General features: G+C 39.9%; 2 protein-coding genes across 2 annotated transcripts; one reads left to right on the top strand and one right to left on the bottom strand.

The window, feature by feature from the left end:
• The first annotated feature begins 4,442 nt into the window (after nt 1-4,442).
• On the top strand, nt 4,443-10,012 carry mrps18a (mitochondrial ribosomal protein S18A). Its single transcript, XM_064339154.1, has 6 exons — nt 4,443-4,656; nt 5,149-5,180; nt 7,385-7,489; nt 8,468-8,591; nt 8,698-8,770; nt 9,798-10,012. The coding sequence occupies exons 1-6, from the start codon at nt 4,497-4,499 to the stop codon at nt 9,940-9,942; spliced, it is 639 nt and encodes a 212-aa protein (XP_064195224.1). The 5' UTR covers nt 4,443-4,496; the 3' UTR covers nt 9,943-10,012.
• Nucleotides 10,013-10,116: 104 nt separating this feature from the next.
• On the bottom strand, nt 10,117-16,932 carry rsph9 (radial spoke head component 9). The gene is made up of 5 exons (XM_064339153.1): nt 16,583-16,932; nt 16,007-16,175; nt 15,752-15,881; nt 15,289-15,435; nt 10,117-10,315 (listed from the first exon to the last, which is right to left on the bottom strand). Exons 1-5 carry the CDS (start codon nt 16,807-16,809, stop codon nt 10,158-10,160), a joined length of 831 nt encoding a protein of 276 aa, XP_064195223.1. The 5' UTR covers nt 16,810-16,932; the 3' UTR covers nt 10,117-10,157.

Below are 16,932 nucleotides of genomic sequence, written 5' to 3'. Positions count from 1 at the left end.
ACCATGAAATAAAAGCTGACTGTTTGCACTTTTGGCTCATATATTTTACCTCATATCAAAATGAAATGCCTGAAGGATATAGCAAAAAAAGCTAACGTTTCACTCTACCATTCCCATAATTTTTTGAGGGCACTGCACATTCTCAGAATATGTGCAGTTAGGTTCCATGGTCAGAGCTGCCATTTTGCAATACTTAACTTTTTTGCTAACTGTCACACTTATGAGTCACACATGTATCAAACTCAAAACAATGACTGAATGCAGTCTACACTTGTGGTATGGCTTAGCAGCTCAGCATTCCAGCTAAATAAAGATGTCTGTGAAGCGTCACACTGAATATTTGAGAAATTCTTTGGAATCACACATATAAGTATGGTAAGTCTGTTCTAAAAACCAGTGTTAAAATCTTGTAAAAACTTTTTTTTGTAAGTCCCTGTAATGCAGAAATATATATTTAAATTATTTCCCATGCCTTCAGCTGACACTGTTAATCAGCACTGCATGTTGTCGACACAGCTAAAGTGGATGCAGCTGTGTAAAGCCCAGTTTGGATCAAAATCGCAACAGCAGACGAGAATGGTCAATTTATATTAAAATGTCTTTTACTGAGTCCAGACAACACAGACTGTGTCACAGGGACAGTTAACAAAGCAAATGATTGTTTTTACAAAGAGTTCACTATAAAAATAATGTCAAGGTAGTTCGATAATGTCAAACGTAATTCCCGGCTGCCCTAAATCCTGAGTAAACTCAACTTGAAAACGATATTTTTTAAAATCAAGTTTAAAAAGTTGTTTCATTGTTCTGTTTTAAGTTGTTAAAGTTAATCTAACTAATGATCTCAGCTTGATTCTTGATTTAAAACAAAGAATGATTTCACATTATTCATATGAGAACTTGCTGCATTGGGTCAAATAATGGCAGGTTTCTGCACCATTTCAACTTACTATTTTTTCTAATGACATTAATTGTGTTCACATCAATTGCCATTTTCAGTTAAGGGAACTGAACTTACATGTTTAAACATAAAGATATTAGTTATCTGAATTACATTATTATTTGGCTTAACATATTATAGCAATCAACTCTGTAGAGAACCCAGGTGGATCTGGGATATTTCTGAGCGATTAACCTACATTTTGGTGTTTTTTTTTTTTGGTGGTTATACAAGTAATCGATCAACGTCGGTTCAATTCAATGGATAAACTTTTTTTTTTCTCCAAGTTCGGTGCCGTCAAAGTTGTAATTTTTAAAAGCCAGCTACTCAATGGTTTAAAGTTGTGTATCACCTGCATAACAAAGATATAACCTGCATAACACCATGACTGCTTATGGTGCCCCAAGAGGGAGCATGTACAAGGAAAAAAGCAAAGCACCAAACACAGATCCTTGAGGTACTCCAAAGTTTACCCTGGAATACTCAGAGGACTTATTATTTATGCTAACAGCCTGAGAGCTGTCAGCGAGATAGGATTTAAACAACATAAGGGCTGTTCATTTTTACAGTGATAGGGAATTAATCCATCACATCTTCAACTTTGGAAGATTTAACATTTCTGAGACCATAGCTTCTGTCAGCAGACATTCTGAAACTTGATTTTTCACAATTAACAGGTTTCTCTGAGAACATTCTAAGACCTCCTGCAGGCTGATGACTTTTAATCCAAGCCCGCCTTGAAGAAATTTTATACTACCAGCACAGGCACTATGGTCCGAAAATGCTAACCACCGGCTTTGAGCTGGTAAACCTCTTCTTCAATAATCCAGACTATACACTCCTGCAATGTGAAATTTACTAATCAATGCAATGAAATACACGTGATATTGCAAGGCTCACAAAACAGTAGTGTTCATAGATTGAGTGGAATATAACCAATTGCTTTTGCCTGACCTGTAAGGAACATACTGTACCCCAACCCTAGAAAAAAAACATAAGCACTTGAACATAAAAGCAGTCCAGCAATGTGAACACAGAAACAAAGATAAACTTTGGAGAAAACTCTGTCATCTCCATTTTCACAATTTTAAGAACCCTGTTGCTGCTCGTTTGTTGCGGTTTAGCTGAACTGATGATCCTGTGCTAAACTGCAACAAACAAGGGGTGAATGGCTCACTGCACTGGTCCCAAGGGTTTTAAGGGGAAATTCTAAGCTCTGAGAATTGGTCAAATATAATAACCAGAGTTATTTAAAGGGCACCAATTGTGCAACATAATCCTACTTCCTGAGAAGTGCAGCCCAGTTTTTGGCAGCAGTACATTACAGATGCAAATGTTTTAATATTGTATGTAACTTTAAGCAACCTACATAACTGAAATCCTTAACCAATACAATAGCACAAAATGCATTAATTCAGTCATTGATACCCATAACTCATATTGTGTTTTGATGTAGAATATTTGCATTTATTTTTTGCATTTTTTATAAAAAAATGTTCTGTATCATAAATCTCTTTAATAGCTCTGCATAAATTATATTTGTATATTGTTACTAAAACCCAGAGGATTTATATATATATATATATATTGCTAATAAAACCAGAAGAATGTTACTTAGATACAACTACATATGCAGTGAAATGTGCAAATATTTGACCAGTGACACATTTTTTGTTGTTTTGGCTCTGTACTCCAGCTCTTGATTTGAATTTCATTAAAATATGCACTGCACTCTATGTGATTGCAAACACACAACAGACATATCAGACTAGAGCTGAATGAATATACCATAATACGTTAACTGTTACACAAGTGCAGTGGTTGCCAACCAGAATCAAGGATGAACTCTATTTTGAGAAGATTATTTTTAACATGTGGGAAAAGATATTTAGCATTTATTTTCAGTCTGCGGCGTATAAGTGTAATCGTTTGGAGGCACTGTTTTTTCTCTTACATTTTTTGTTCTTTTTTTAGGAAAACATCTTTTTAGTATATGGCTGGTTCCAACAGACCTGGTGGTTGTGATTCCAACAGACTTGCGTGATGATAAAATGAATACTACTACTGTGTAGCTTTGTTTTCTGCATATTTGTGTTTGTTCATTGACTATGATCATAAGCAAGAACTCTCTGAAACTGTATGTGCTGGAGTGTTACTTGTAAGCCTGTTTAACAGCAAAGAATCAGGGACAGACAGTTTCCAGCTTCCATTCTCCATGTACCCTTCTTATATCAAAACTACAAAACTAGTAGGTCCTAGTTAGTAATTGGATGGAGGACTCCTCGGAAAACTAGGTTGCTACCTGGAAGAGGTGTTGATGGGACAACAGGGGTCACTCTTCCCTCTGGACCACACACAATCTCAATATCCCAGCATGGTGATTGTTGATGTCTGCTGCTGCCATCTGAGGAATCTGAACCTTGCATCTGGGCCTGGTGTGGTGTTTGGTGCACACAGGATCTGGTGTTTTTGACTCACCTGGCATTTTCACATTTTCATCCCTGGCTTTTTGGAATATTTGGCTGCCTTTTGGTTTTTGGACTTTGATCGTGGGATTATTTTGGGGAGAAACAAGCTGTGATATCGTATTTTGCTTTATTATTTTCTATTGTGGCTGTAACGCGTCTATGTCTGTAACATTGTTAATTGTTTTTTTGTTTTTTTAAGGTAGTCAACCTTTATCTTTAGATTTTGCATTATTGTTTAAATTTTATAAATCTCTTCATTTTAATCTGGTTGGAAGTTGTACATTATTGTTCTGCCTATAAACAAATTTGGTTATTTGATTAAAAATTGATATATTTGATTATAATTAACAAATGAAATTAAGTTTGAATGTAGTTGACTGGAGACAAATTTTGGCGCAGAAACACTATTTGTGGTGTCACCAACCAAAGTAAAAACATACAAAGCAAAAAAACATGCATGTAGCAATCAAAATTTCCAGGAAACAAAAAAAGCTTCTCCTATAATTATATAGGTCCATAGTATCCATAGAATGCCATGCATTAATTAAGGAACTTTATTAACTTTATCCTGAACAAGTGGTGTCATATTCCTCCTGTAGAATGCCACATGCAGGTAGACGTTATGGTGCAGACAGGCCATAATGGCCATGTAGTGGCTCAACACTCAAATAAGTAACCCTTTCATTGGTATTTTTTTCTTGTTCACTGCCTGATTAAGGCACCACAGAATGTCGCAAGCATGCCTGCTTGCATCAAAGCTAACCACGGGAATTCTGATCTGAAAATGAAAGCAGATAAAATTCAACTTTATTACAAATAACTGATATAAAAATAGCTATGATCCCCAACAGACAATTAATTAATTATTGTACCTAAAATATTGTCTGAAAAACGACATTTCTGTTTTAGAAAATAGCATGACAGAAGTAAATTCAGCTTTGAATTAGCGTAGACATAATTACTACGTGCATATTTTGTTGATAGCAAAGCAAAAAAATAACGAGCATTACAAAGACATATCATCATTCTGATTGGTGGCCGCGAATAGCGGAAGCGGACATACGTTGTCATCGCGAAAGGTCGATGCCAAAATGGCAGCGCGCTATGTTCTAAGGTCCGTCTTGACATCTATGTCACTATCAAGTGTACAGCGCCTGGTTTTCTACTCCAACAAGAGAGTTTTTAATAGGATAATTACAACACCGATGTTTTCTGCTTTTGAGAATGTTCAAAGTAGAGGTATCCGACAAGGTGAGCCGTGGATCACATACTTCATACATAGCATGCGGTATCGCTAGCTGGCTAGCTAGTTGAGTTGCTACACAATGTTTTTGACTATCCGCTAGCTTTAACTTAGTTTATCATGCCTGCAGCGTATTAACATTAATGAAACTACTTTATTAACATGCGTGTAGCTAACGCATTCATCGCAAAGCATGTTTTTTTTGACGATTACTGGATGTAGTCTGTTGATCTGTTAAAATAGGTTTACCTGCTCCCAAATCATAATGGCTTGACAACTAGCAGTTTATTTATACTAATGTAGAGTGAGGGCTTGCTTAATATCGGTATGACCTACCTGACTTAAAACTATTGTTATTAACTGTTAAAAATTTAGCTTTCGAGTTACATGCGTTTCTTTGTAGCTGTGGTATGTATGCCAACGTTACGACTTGTTTAGTCAGTACGAAAGGAGTTGCATTTTTGCATTTTCACATGAAATGTTTTTTTGTATTTCTGTAGTCGTGGAAAATAGAGACGGCAACACAACTATAGTAAGTACATGTTATTCAATTATATATCGTCTCATGTCTTACGCATCAAAGTCACTTAGGTCTACAAGTTTCAGTCGGGCTGGTTTGGTTACTTTGTTTTCCTGTTTTGTTTCTGGAAGGGGTCCACACGACGCCTGGTTTAGAGAGGGTATTTAAGATGTACGTTGTATTGTCGGAATATAATTGTAAATTAAATGTCTTCCAAGATCAACATCTGATTTAATTGCGGCATATGAGTTTCTCTGCCTGTTTGTGTTATTTATCTGTAAGGGAATGAGAGTTTGCAGGGAATGGAGTGGGTATAGAAAAAATGAAGTCTTACAGACTTTTTACATTTTTAGAAAGATTACATGCCATGTGCAATCCTTGGAACAGTTTAGGATTGAAATTTGACTGTGCATGATTAATAAGTGAGGCTTCTATGGGTTGATGGTGCATAATGGTCACAGGTTGTGTGAAAATGAACAAATTCATTATTATGAAACAATTATGAAAATATGCAAACATCAGAGGTATGAAAATGTTAAATTCTAACAGAAAAACAGAGTGTAAGGTCTGTATACTTCTGCCAGAATACAAGAATAGACTGTGGAAAAATCAACGCTGTTTATATATATAGGCCTATATATATATAGCCTATATATATATATATATATATATACATACATAAATAAAAGGCCCAGAACAAAATCAAACAATTAACTAAATATAGGCCTATAGGCCTAGTCATTGAGAGGTACTGTTCAGAAAACAATACAGAAGACAAATTAATGTATTGCATTAAACATTTATAGCTACAAAAGCTGATCAACTTGTATGTTAGTCTACAGTAATGCCAGTAACAATCGTCATTAAAGGATTCAGATTCTTTATACAGGTGTATTTTTATATCACCCAAAACATTTCTTAACCACCTGCATTTCCAATGCATTTTTGCCTGGGGTTCTGCTTTAAGTTCATTCCGAGTTTTAAGTCCACCTCCATATCTCTATAGTGCTGGAGGGCAGCAGTCTCTGCCAGTATGTGGTTTTTTAAATCAGTAATGAGAACAAGGTGTGTGGACTCTTTAGCCGAACAACAGCTTAAATGAATCACCGGTGATGAAACATGGCACAAACCAGCAGACGCTGCAAACCTCCTGGAGTGGATTCTGATGGCTGTACCATAGTTCTTAACCCATTGCTCTGCAGCAATAGCTATCTTTACATAACAGGGCTGCCACTTGTTATACCTGGCACTTTTAACTCCGTTGTTTTGAAGGATTAAAGGAGTACCATGGTGGTTGAACGTGACACTTCCCAGTTGTCTTCAGGCAACAACAAAACAAATGTGCATAATTTTTTTATTCTTCAGTCATTTCAATGTACTTTAAAACGTATTTTTCTAAGCCTAAATTTCCCACTATAAAAATTCACCCGAACCGTCTGGGCGTGGTAATGAGAACTGTCAGTTAGCTATGATTGACAGACCGTGCCCCGTTACCATAGCTACCCCCATGATATGCGCTCTCTTTGGGAGACTGAATTTTCACAAGCTAGCTAGCTTAGTAGTATATCAAGTATCGATAGATAGCTAAGGTAAGGACGTTGACTTATATCCAGTTATAATTTTGCTATCTAGCTAGCCAAGTTAAGATAAAAGCACAACTATAACGTCCTTATAAAAGCAAACTAGCAAGCTAACGTTATCGATAACATTGCGTTATGAAAGCAAACCTCCTAGCTAGCTAACGTTAGCTAGCTAGCTAAATGAATATAACCAGAAATAATCTAAAGGCACTCTAATTTAAGTGAACCTAACGTTAGTCAAATATTTGCATTGTCTGAACAGCAGGATGGTGTGTCCTGTCAGATTTCTTTACGGGGCGTGGAAATAGGAGTGGTTACTGTATTCGTGACGTAGCAAAATGACAACTTTCTCAACCGGTTGAAAATAGGACGATGAATTTAAAACGCATATTTCTCCAAAAATACAGAACGGACATATTTAATACTTTGCTCATTGTGTTTCTTCAATGCCTCTTATGCAAATAGCACATAAAACCGAGAAAGTGTGAAAATCACCATGGTACTCCTTTAAGTGCTGTAGTGGTATTCTTCTCCAGTTTCAACCAGTAGTAACCATAAACTGATGTTTTCACATCTGTCTGTCTATGAACACTGATTGGCTGAGACCTCTGACATATATATGTGGGTGCTTTGCAGGTTGAGGGCAGAATTGTGGTGAGCCCTGAGAGGCTCCAACCTCCCAACCCTGAAGGAGACTGTCCCATCTGCCAGTGGAACCTTAATAACAAATATAACTACACTGTGAGTAAGACTGCATTACACTGCTGCATTACAAGTAAAACAACTTCATACGTATATATGCATTCAATTACTGTACAAGAAATACAACTATGGCATGAGTATGACCACATTACACAGACATTGACGAAGAGAATTACACGGAATGACCACAACTGTGTCGTGAGTAAGACATTAAACAACTACACAGCCAATGTAGCAATGCTGTAAGCAAACCTGCAATGTAGTCATATACAGTATATCAACAGTGGGCACTGCTTTCTCTGTGTCCCGTACGTATACCCTTGCATTGAAAGTGGTTCTCAGTGTCAGATGTATTCTTTGAAAGTTGTTTATCTATTAAGCATTTATCCTTACAGTGACAGTATTTTCTCTGTTACAGATGTTGGCCTATGTCATTAGAGAAAGCTATCTCTCTTTCATATATGTAAACTCATATTGTGGTGTCTCCTGGGTTGGGAAAGAGCAGGACTTTTACAGCTGTGTTGCAAAAAAAAAAACTGCCTGTATTTCATACTTTTGTATCTAGATCACTTCTGGAAATGCATACATTCGTGATATCACTTAACATAAGCAAAAGTACTGCTCTGAATGGAGGCCAACAACAGCAGTAATAGCATTGCGGATGCCTTCACCGTACTGACCTGACCTTGCTCTCCTCCACTCGCCTTGCACTTATATTTCTCATATTTCTGCAGTACTTGAATATCTGCGCTGTCTGTGTGTTTGCTTTGGAATTGATTTCAGAATCCTTTTAATTGTTTTTAAAGCCCTATATGGCTTGGCACCAGAGTAAATTGAGAACCTTTTAAAAGTATATTGACCCAGTAGTTCCCCCAGATCTGCAGGGGCTGCAAACAAGCTGCAAGCGCAGTGGTTTAGAAGTTGTTTCATTTTTATCATCGTCAGTATTATTATTATTATTATTACTTTTATTGTTATTGTTTTGCTTAACTCTGTCTTTCCGTCTGTCTGTCCCAGGACGTCCTCTTGCTCAGTCAGTTCATCCGCTCCGATGGAGGGATGCTACCGCGCAGGGTCACAGGACTGTGTTCCACAGAACACAAGAAAGTCAGCATCTGCGTCCAGATGGCCCACCGCGCCGGTAAGCCCCCCACCGCACAGCCCACCCTGAGAAGGTGAGGCGGCAGGCCCCGTATCACTGCGAGCGTGACCATGTAGGGGTGATCACGCCCGTCTCCTTTTTACAGGCCTACTCCCGGACCACAAGCCTGCCCTGCCAGAGGGTCACACACCGAAGAGACCCAAACCACAGCTCAACAGGTGAGCGTGCAGAAAGGGAACACTATGCCCATGACACAGCTTTGGGATTTCTTGCACATTGCTTATTTGGATGATTGAAATGCTTGTTAGTGAAGCAAAATAAGTGAAAATGTATTGACCAAGCAGTTGGTTGCTCTCTTCATGTCCCCAATGGGCTGTACCTAAAAAAGTGCTGTAATTTCTACATGGTGAAACCAAAATGTATTTTTTTTAAATACCCCTTAAAGGTCCAGGCTACTGGATTGAAATTGTGGTTATATTCCACAATTGGTTGTCTTCTTAATATTTCTTTCAAGTTTTTAACCAAAATATAACCATGAAATAGTAATAAACGCTATTATATTATTGTGCCCTGTTCAGCAGACAAGGGCAAGGTGGGTGTGTATCCTGCGGTCATTAACATTCATATCCGTGAGACACATCATATGTAAACCATTATTCATTGCTAGCTAGGTTAAAGCCGGTTAGAGCAGTAACCTTACACTACCAGACAAAAGAAAGAAAGCAACATAAATTAGGCTTTGCTATCATATAGTTAAACCTGAAGATCATTCAGTCTGTTATAATGTTGTAACACTGACCTACTGTACATTACACCCAAATAAATAAAGGCTTTGATTCCACACACCTGAAAGTTATTTATGTGTCATTTGTTATTGTAGCTAGCGGTATGAGGAATGGAGAAAATATGATAGCAAATGTTTTACTTGATATGACTTTTTTCATGCAATTGAAAAACCAAATTATTTCAAAATGTGCACAGAAGGCATCCCATTTCCGAAAACATCAATAACATATCTCTAGATAATAGATAATATATCACTCTGGCTCTTTGTCATAGAGAGTGCTGGACAATCGAACGCTGTTTGTGTTGTTTGAGGACATCGAGCTTGTAACTATGCTGTTTGACATTGGGGCACAAAGTTGTAACTATGCTTTCTGCCATAGGGGGCAATAAACCCCCCTATTATCTGTGTTCGTGGATTACACCATTTTCTCTTCTTACTCATATGAAATTCTGTTGCAGGTACCTTACACGCTGGTCCGTTGATACAGTAAAGCCCATTTGGAAGAAAGGCCTGAAGTGGTGCAAGGTTCGAATGCCAGTCGGACACCCTGCACTCCAGGACAATGTAAACTATGGAAAAAAGCCTTATTACGTGAACCACTGAGGGACAGGCTGCCTGTCCATTCCTGTCCCTGATCCCAGTTGTGTAAATAAAACCCTTCCATGGCCATCAATGCATGTCTAACTCTTTTGTCAGGTTTTTTTTAATGAAAAGTAGCTGCTGCAGCATGAGGGATAGGTACAGAGCTTTTATTATGAAAGGAAACCTGCTACAGAATGAAGGATAGGTACTGAGCTTTTATTATGAAAGGAAATCTGCTACAGCATGAAGGGAAGGTCCAGATTCTTCAGCCCATCGCCCATGTAGATGTAGCCGTGTTGAGGGGTAAAGGGAACGTGGAAAAAGGTCAACCCCAGCCACAGCAGACTGCGCAACACGCACACACTGCTGCCCTCCATTTGCAGGCTCCATGATTCTGGGAACAAGAAGAGAGCAGTGAGACACACACACATGTACATGCATGCGTGCTCACACACACACACACACACAAACCCGCCCTCCATGCATAGGCTTCAAGACCCCGAGTTTGGAGACATACACATACACATACAGTCGGATGCACATATACCACTTCCTCTGAACAACATACCACAGGTATGAGATGAGAGATAGACCGTGATAAAATAAAGCACATATGTGACAGGGATGTGGGGGCAGTGACAAAGTTAACATACGGTCTACGCTGAGTGCTGTACACCGACTGGGACTGAGAGCAACCTTAAGCACCAGGGTGAAATTCGATGTTTGATTACACCGCTGTACTTGTTATAACATTCTCCAGGCACTGTTGCACTCCCAGTAAAATAATTCCTACGTGTGGGAGCGGCAGTGCGGAGGAGGCCATGGCTCCCGCTCCGCTCAAACCGGGTGGTTTTACGTGGCTCTCCGGACGATCGGCCTACCACCGCTTCAGACTCACCCTTCTCACGCCCCGCAAACCTGGGAGACCAACAAGCTGCACGTTCACATCATTTACAAGCAGTTAGTGGAGCTCAGCAAAACGCATTAAAAAGTCTTCATAAACTTTCATTCTGTCACTTTCCATAGTACACAGTTTTTCAGCCTAGTCTATTAACTGCTGGCACACAGCTTTTATCATTGCAGCACACCAAAATGGTATAAATCTCGGTATTGCTGATTAGCATGCTCCCTTTCTCAGGCTGACATGTAGCCCATTCAGAATGACGGTGATATTCTGAACCAAAGATAGAAACTAACCCACAGTGTGGTCACTGGTATATGAGTGCAATGCAGAAAAACCTTACCCCTGTAATAGGTGCTTTCACAACCACTTACTTTATTAACAAGCATGCAATGCATTTCAACTATGTTGAAGATGACTATATCATAACGTACTGATCCTTAAACGGGAGAATGTAAATGTTAATGCTGACATTTTTTGTTACAGTTTGGCTTATTAATGTGAGCTGTTATTAGGTTGGGGCACAAGCTTGTGTGCTTGTGCCCCAAGGAAAAGTGTCTGGCATAGAAATTAGATACTGTATTTGTCTAGACCTTTGTATTCACGTGTGGGGCTTGACACCCAGACAAATATTCCATATCAGCTGCACCTATGAACATAATTTACAAAATATCTTGATTGCTGATCAGTACCACCATAAAGCACATACACTGTATTGAGACTGGGTTAGCCATTTAGAACTAAACGGGTCTGTGAAAAAGACGTATGGGTGTGTGTGGGGGGTCTGGGGAAGGAGAAGGCAATGATCAGCAGAGCTCTGTGACCTGCGCGGGCTAGGACTCTCCCTCGGTTACTTTTCAGTGACGGTTACGGGGGCTGGCTGTGAACATTCAGTCTAGACACAGCATTATCCGGTCACAGAAACAGATGTGTGAGATGAATGATCGTGTGAGAAAGCCACACTCTGGCAACACATCACAATATAAATCTAGAAGCTGCACAGAAGGGCTGCTCTTCTGCAGGTAGTGCAGGTCCATAATGTTTGGGACTTTTTTTCTTGAATTGGCTCTGTACTCCATAGTTTTAGATTCGTAATCAAACAATTAACATGTGGTTAAAGTGCACATTCTCAGCTTTAATTGAAGGATATTTTCATGCATTTTGGTTTCACCATGTATAAATTACAGCATCTATTATACATAGTTTCCCCATTTCAGGACCCCCATAATGTTTGGGACGAATGGCTTCACAGGTGTTTCTGATTAGTCAGTTGTATTAATTTGCTTCCATAGTTTAGGTATAAGACAGATGTCAGTATCAGGCTTTTGATTGCCTTTGGAGCATTTGTCAACAAGTGGACCAGAGTTGTGACAATGAAAGTCAAGGAAGCCATTATGAGGCTGAGAAATAAGAAGAAAAACAGAGACATAGGCTAAACCTTAGGCTTACCAAAATCAACTTTTGGGAACATTATTAAGAAGAGAAGGCACTGGTAAGCTCAGTAATCACAAAGGGCCTGGTAGGCCAAGGAAGACCTCTACAGTTGATTACTGAAGAATTCTCACCATGATGAAGAAAAAACCACAAACGTGTATGAAAAATCCAAAACACTCTTGAGGAGACAGGCGTGGATTTGTCAGTGACTTTTGTCAGTAGAAGACTTCACAAACAGAGGTACAGAGGCTACACTGCAAGGTACAAACCACTAGGTTACAAAATAGTATGGCCAGGTTACAATTCGCTAAGAAGTACCTAAAAGAGCCTGCAGAGTTCTGGAAAAAGGTATTGTGCACAAATGAGACCAAGATTCACTAGTAACAAGAGCAAAGTGATGGCAAAAGCAGAGTGTGTAAGCCAAAAGGAACTACCCTAGATACAAAGCCCCCCATCTGTGAAACATGGTGGTGGGGGTGTTATGGTTTCGGCATGTATGGCTGCCACAGGTATTGGCTCACTAGTCTTCATTGATGATGTACCTGATGATAGCAGCAGCAGAATGAATTCTGAAGCGAACAAAAGCATTGCATCTGCTCAAATTCAATCAAATGTCTCCAAACTCATTGGACAACACTTCATCTTACAGGAAGACAATGATCCCAAGCATACTGCAAAAGTAATAAAGGACAAGTCATTCACCCGATCTGAAGCCAATTGAACATGCATTTCATATACTGAAGAGAAAGCTCAAGGCAACTAGCCCCAAAAACAAGCAGGAGCTGAAGATAGCTGCAGTACAAGCTTGGTAGAGCATCACAAACGAAGATACTCAGGACCTGGTGATGTCTATGGGTCACAGACTTCAAACAGTCATTCCAAGCAAAGGATATGCAATGTAGTACTAAACATGTCTACTTTCATTTGCATAACATTATTTCTCAAACATGCTGCCCAGAAATGGGGGGTCTAGGTATAAAAGGTGCTGTAATTTCTACATGATGAAACCAAAGTGTATAAGAAATACCCTTAAATAAAAGCTAAGAATGTGGATTTTAACCACATGTGAATTGTTTAATTACAAATCTAATATTGTGGAGTACAGAACCAAATCAAGAAAAAAAAAATGTGCCAAACATTATGGAGTTCACTGTACATGTTACTGTAACCCCTCAGTCACATGTCACTGTACTACCGCAGTGTTCTACTGCACCGCAAGGGTGGTCTTACTTGTTCTGAGACCCCTGAGAAAAATGAACTTGAATGAATCTGATTTGTCATAAATAAATTGGTGCAAATGACCATTGGGAGCTCCCAACAATGAGAAGGCGGAAGATGGGGCTGCCAATGATCGTGGGAACTGTGCATTTGTGACCGCCCTACAGCAACAAGACAAAGTACCACAACAATATTCAGTTTGAGGGTAATTTAACACTGAAATATTTGGCTACAGCTGCAGTACAATGCACCGCAACATCATTCAGCGAGAGACCAATGCACCACAACAATTTCTCCTACAGTTAAAGTACCACAATATCCTGCTACAATTACAGGACAATGTACCACAGGAAATTTCAGCTAAAAAAAAGGAAATTGGGTAGTGAAACAGTTTTAATCATATCTTGCTATGGTGGGCCTGGGAGTTACTCTGGATTAAATAAATGAGTAAGTAAGTAAATAATGAAATAAAAAGTTTTTTGTTTTGACCTTAGCTTTGAATAAGAAAAGTGTTATTTGTTCTGTAAAGGATGCTTCCAAACATTTCAAGCTGAAATAGACCATAAAACCATGCTGAATAAGCCGCAACAACAAACTGTAATTTTTCTTCTTGGATGCTGACCAAACCACAATGTGAATTATGCCTCAAGAGTCTTTCAGAAGTGTTAGCATGGGAAGCCACACAATTGACACTACTGTAGTCCCCATTACTATACTGTAATGTACTCCATTGGAATCTATTCTAAAGAGGACTGCACAACCTCTGTCAGAACATTCCAAGTTTCCTTGGATTCATCCGAGAACCTGCAGAGTACTCTCAGCTAGCAAGAAGCAAGTGTCAGAGAGCAGACAATGCTGAGAGCAAACTGATGCAAACCGGGCTGTTGTTTCGTCCTTCGTCAGCAATCACTGGCATAAATTCAAGAAGCGATGTCTTAAAGCAGGTGGCTAACACCAGAGGTATCATTAGCAGCGAGGACCAGACTGGTCTTGCACAAGATGTGTGTTCATCAAAGAGCAGAAAATTGTGCTCACACTAGAGGTGCCTTCATCAGAGAGGAGTCTGCTCAACTCAATTTTCTCATAACAGAGCACATTGCATGTTCTCATCACAAGAGTATTGGTCTTCTTCATCAGCATGCTGTCTAAGCATACTTTGCATCTCACTGCCCTGACCTGAGGTCAGTTTGCACTCGGCTTGTAATATTCTGAGACAGCATCATGGATAAGTATAAAGAAATACTTGGAAGGTCTTGGAACGGCACATCAGCAGCAAATCTCAGACTTTATCGCGGCTGATCTGTCAGTCCAAGGCCTTCATCTGAGCTCCCTTAATACTATAACTGCACTAAATAAAATCAGATTGAACGACTGACTGCTATCCTCGTAGGTTCACCCTGGAAGGCCTCGTCAGCACTCAGACTAGGACTGATTCCAATTACTGACAGCAGGACTGTGGCTGCTTACAGCTTACATCAAATCAGAGTTCTGGGAAGACGGCCAGGTTCACAAGGCAGGCCTACACTAACATAGCATAACAGTAACAGTAATTTCATGTTTGGATTCCGATTTTATTGTTCTGCCATTTTTCTTGAAAATGCACAAGTGGGTTTTAAATCTCACACTGGAAATGGCATCAACCACTCAAAATATTATTACAGAATAATGTACTCAAGAGGGAACACAGCATCAAATGAGGACAGGCGACAAGTTGAGGAGTTTATTATGAGGGTTCTCCTCTGCTGCTTTGAACCATTCATTAAACCATGTTTTCTCTCAGGACATGCCCTAGCAGAGAGACAGGGGATATTCACCTTTTGGGATGTCCTCACTTAGGGGGTCCAAGAAGTCAATAGAGGGGTCCAGGTCAGCCATCTCCATAATTGATTTCTTCTTCAGGTGTTGCGGCTCAGTGAAGTGCAGGTAGTTGCTGAGATTCCCAGCTTCCAAAGTGGATAGCCCTGTGTTAGAGATAGATATACAACCACACAAAACAAGTCACACAAAAACCCAGACCTCTGTTTCTAAGATCTCTGTCTGTAAGGAGCCATGCACTAACCCAAATCTCTGTAAGGAGTCAAACATACACGGGTCTTTGTCTGTAAGTAGTCATACACAAACCAAGATCTCTGGAAAGTGACACAACCATAGCTCGGTTTGTCTCAAAGAAGAGTCATACAGACAGACGCAGACACACACACACACACACACACACCACAGCTGTGAACCCTCTCGTGTAAACACACAGGGATCTTAGATGTGGGCGTGGCCCCAAACCTTGGAAGCTGCGGTTGACCTGCACTGTGTCATGGGGGGTCCGGATAAAAGCGCCCCGGGGCACGACAGCTACATCCCTTTCTATGTTGAACACTGTGGCCGCCAGCCTCTTCTCTTCAGTCACTTTCATCTGGAACACACACCAGCACCACAACGCTTGTCACAAGCACTGCAAGCCAAACTGCAATATACACCTGCAGCAGCGCACTGCAGAGGTGCGGATAAATCAGGAAATACTGACTCTCAGACCCTCACCGTGAACTCCTCCTTGACAGCCTCGTCCCCCTCACCCTGCTGTCGCGTCTCTGTGAGCTCATACTCGAACGAGGGGTCCCCTACGAAACGCCCCTTCGCCACTGCTGACACCTCCGCCAGCAAGACCGGAGTGGGGAGGGGAAGCAGGTGCCAGTCAATGCAGTTTAAGCTAGAGAAGGAGGAGTGAAACAAGTCTCTGGTTTGCACACACAATTAAACTGCAGCCAGGAGTAGGAAGCTCATGTAAACTGTAGCTGCTGAATGTGGTTTAGCTCAATAGGGATAGCCAGCTTCACTGATGACACAAATTTCATTTCATTATGCTTTGACTGACATATAGTCTAGCAGTGGGCAAAAATGCACAGACTGTATTTTGTTATAAAACACTTTTTCAAGCCAAATGTTGCTTTGCAGGTGACACATAGCTGTTTAAGCCAAAAAAAAAAAAAAAAAAAGAGAGAGAACAATCCATTATGCTACATACTAACGTTACATACATAGCTGCATAATTTCAATACAGATTACGTTAAACTGCTATCTGAAATAACCCACCCTCTTCATGTGATCGGTTCTCACCTGTACAATGTCTTCTTGGCTCTAAGCTCATCTTCTGTAGCCCCCTGTGCGATAAAATAATCTCCCTTTACACCCAAAATCTTTCCCCAGAATAGCACACGGCTAAATCTGTAGTTTCTTTGTAAAATTACTAAGGACGTCTGCAAAGCAGCCTTCTGCTCACAGCTCAGCCTTAAACCATTGCCAGAAACCAATTCCAGCGAGTAGTATAACGTGTTCGAATCCATTTAACGTATTTTCCACACACAAGAGAAATAAGCGTAACTTTTATAAGTAATACGCATACCGCTATTTAGCGACGCAGCCTGCCTAAGTATGCTGGCTGTAGATAGCGACCTAAACAAATGGAA

Source organism: Anguilla rostrata, chromosome 6 (genome assembly GCF_018555375.3).
Source record: "Anguilla rostrata isolate EN2019 chromosome 6, ASM1855537v3, whole genome shotgun sequence".
Classification (NCBI taxonomy): domain Eukaryota; kingdom Metazoa; phylum Chordata; class Actinopteri; order Anguilliformes; family Anguillidae; genus Anguilla; species Anguilla rostrata.
The sequence above is the reverse complement of the archived record's forward strand: the minus strand, read 5'-3'. Positions and strand labels throughout refer to the sequence as shown.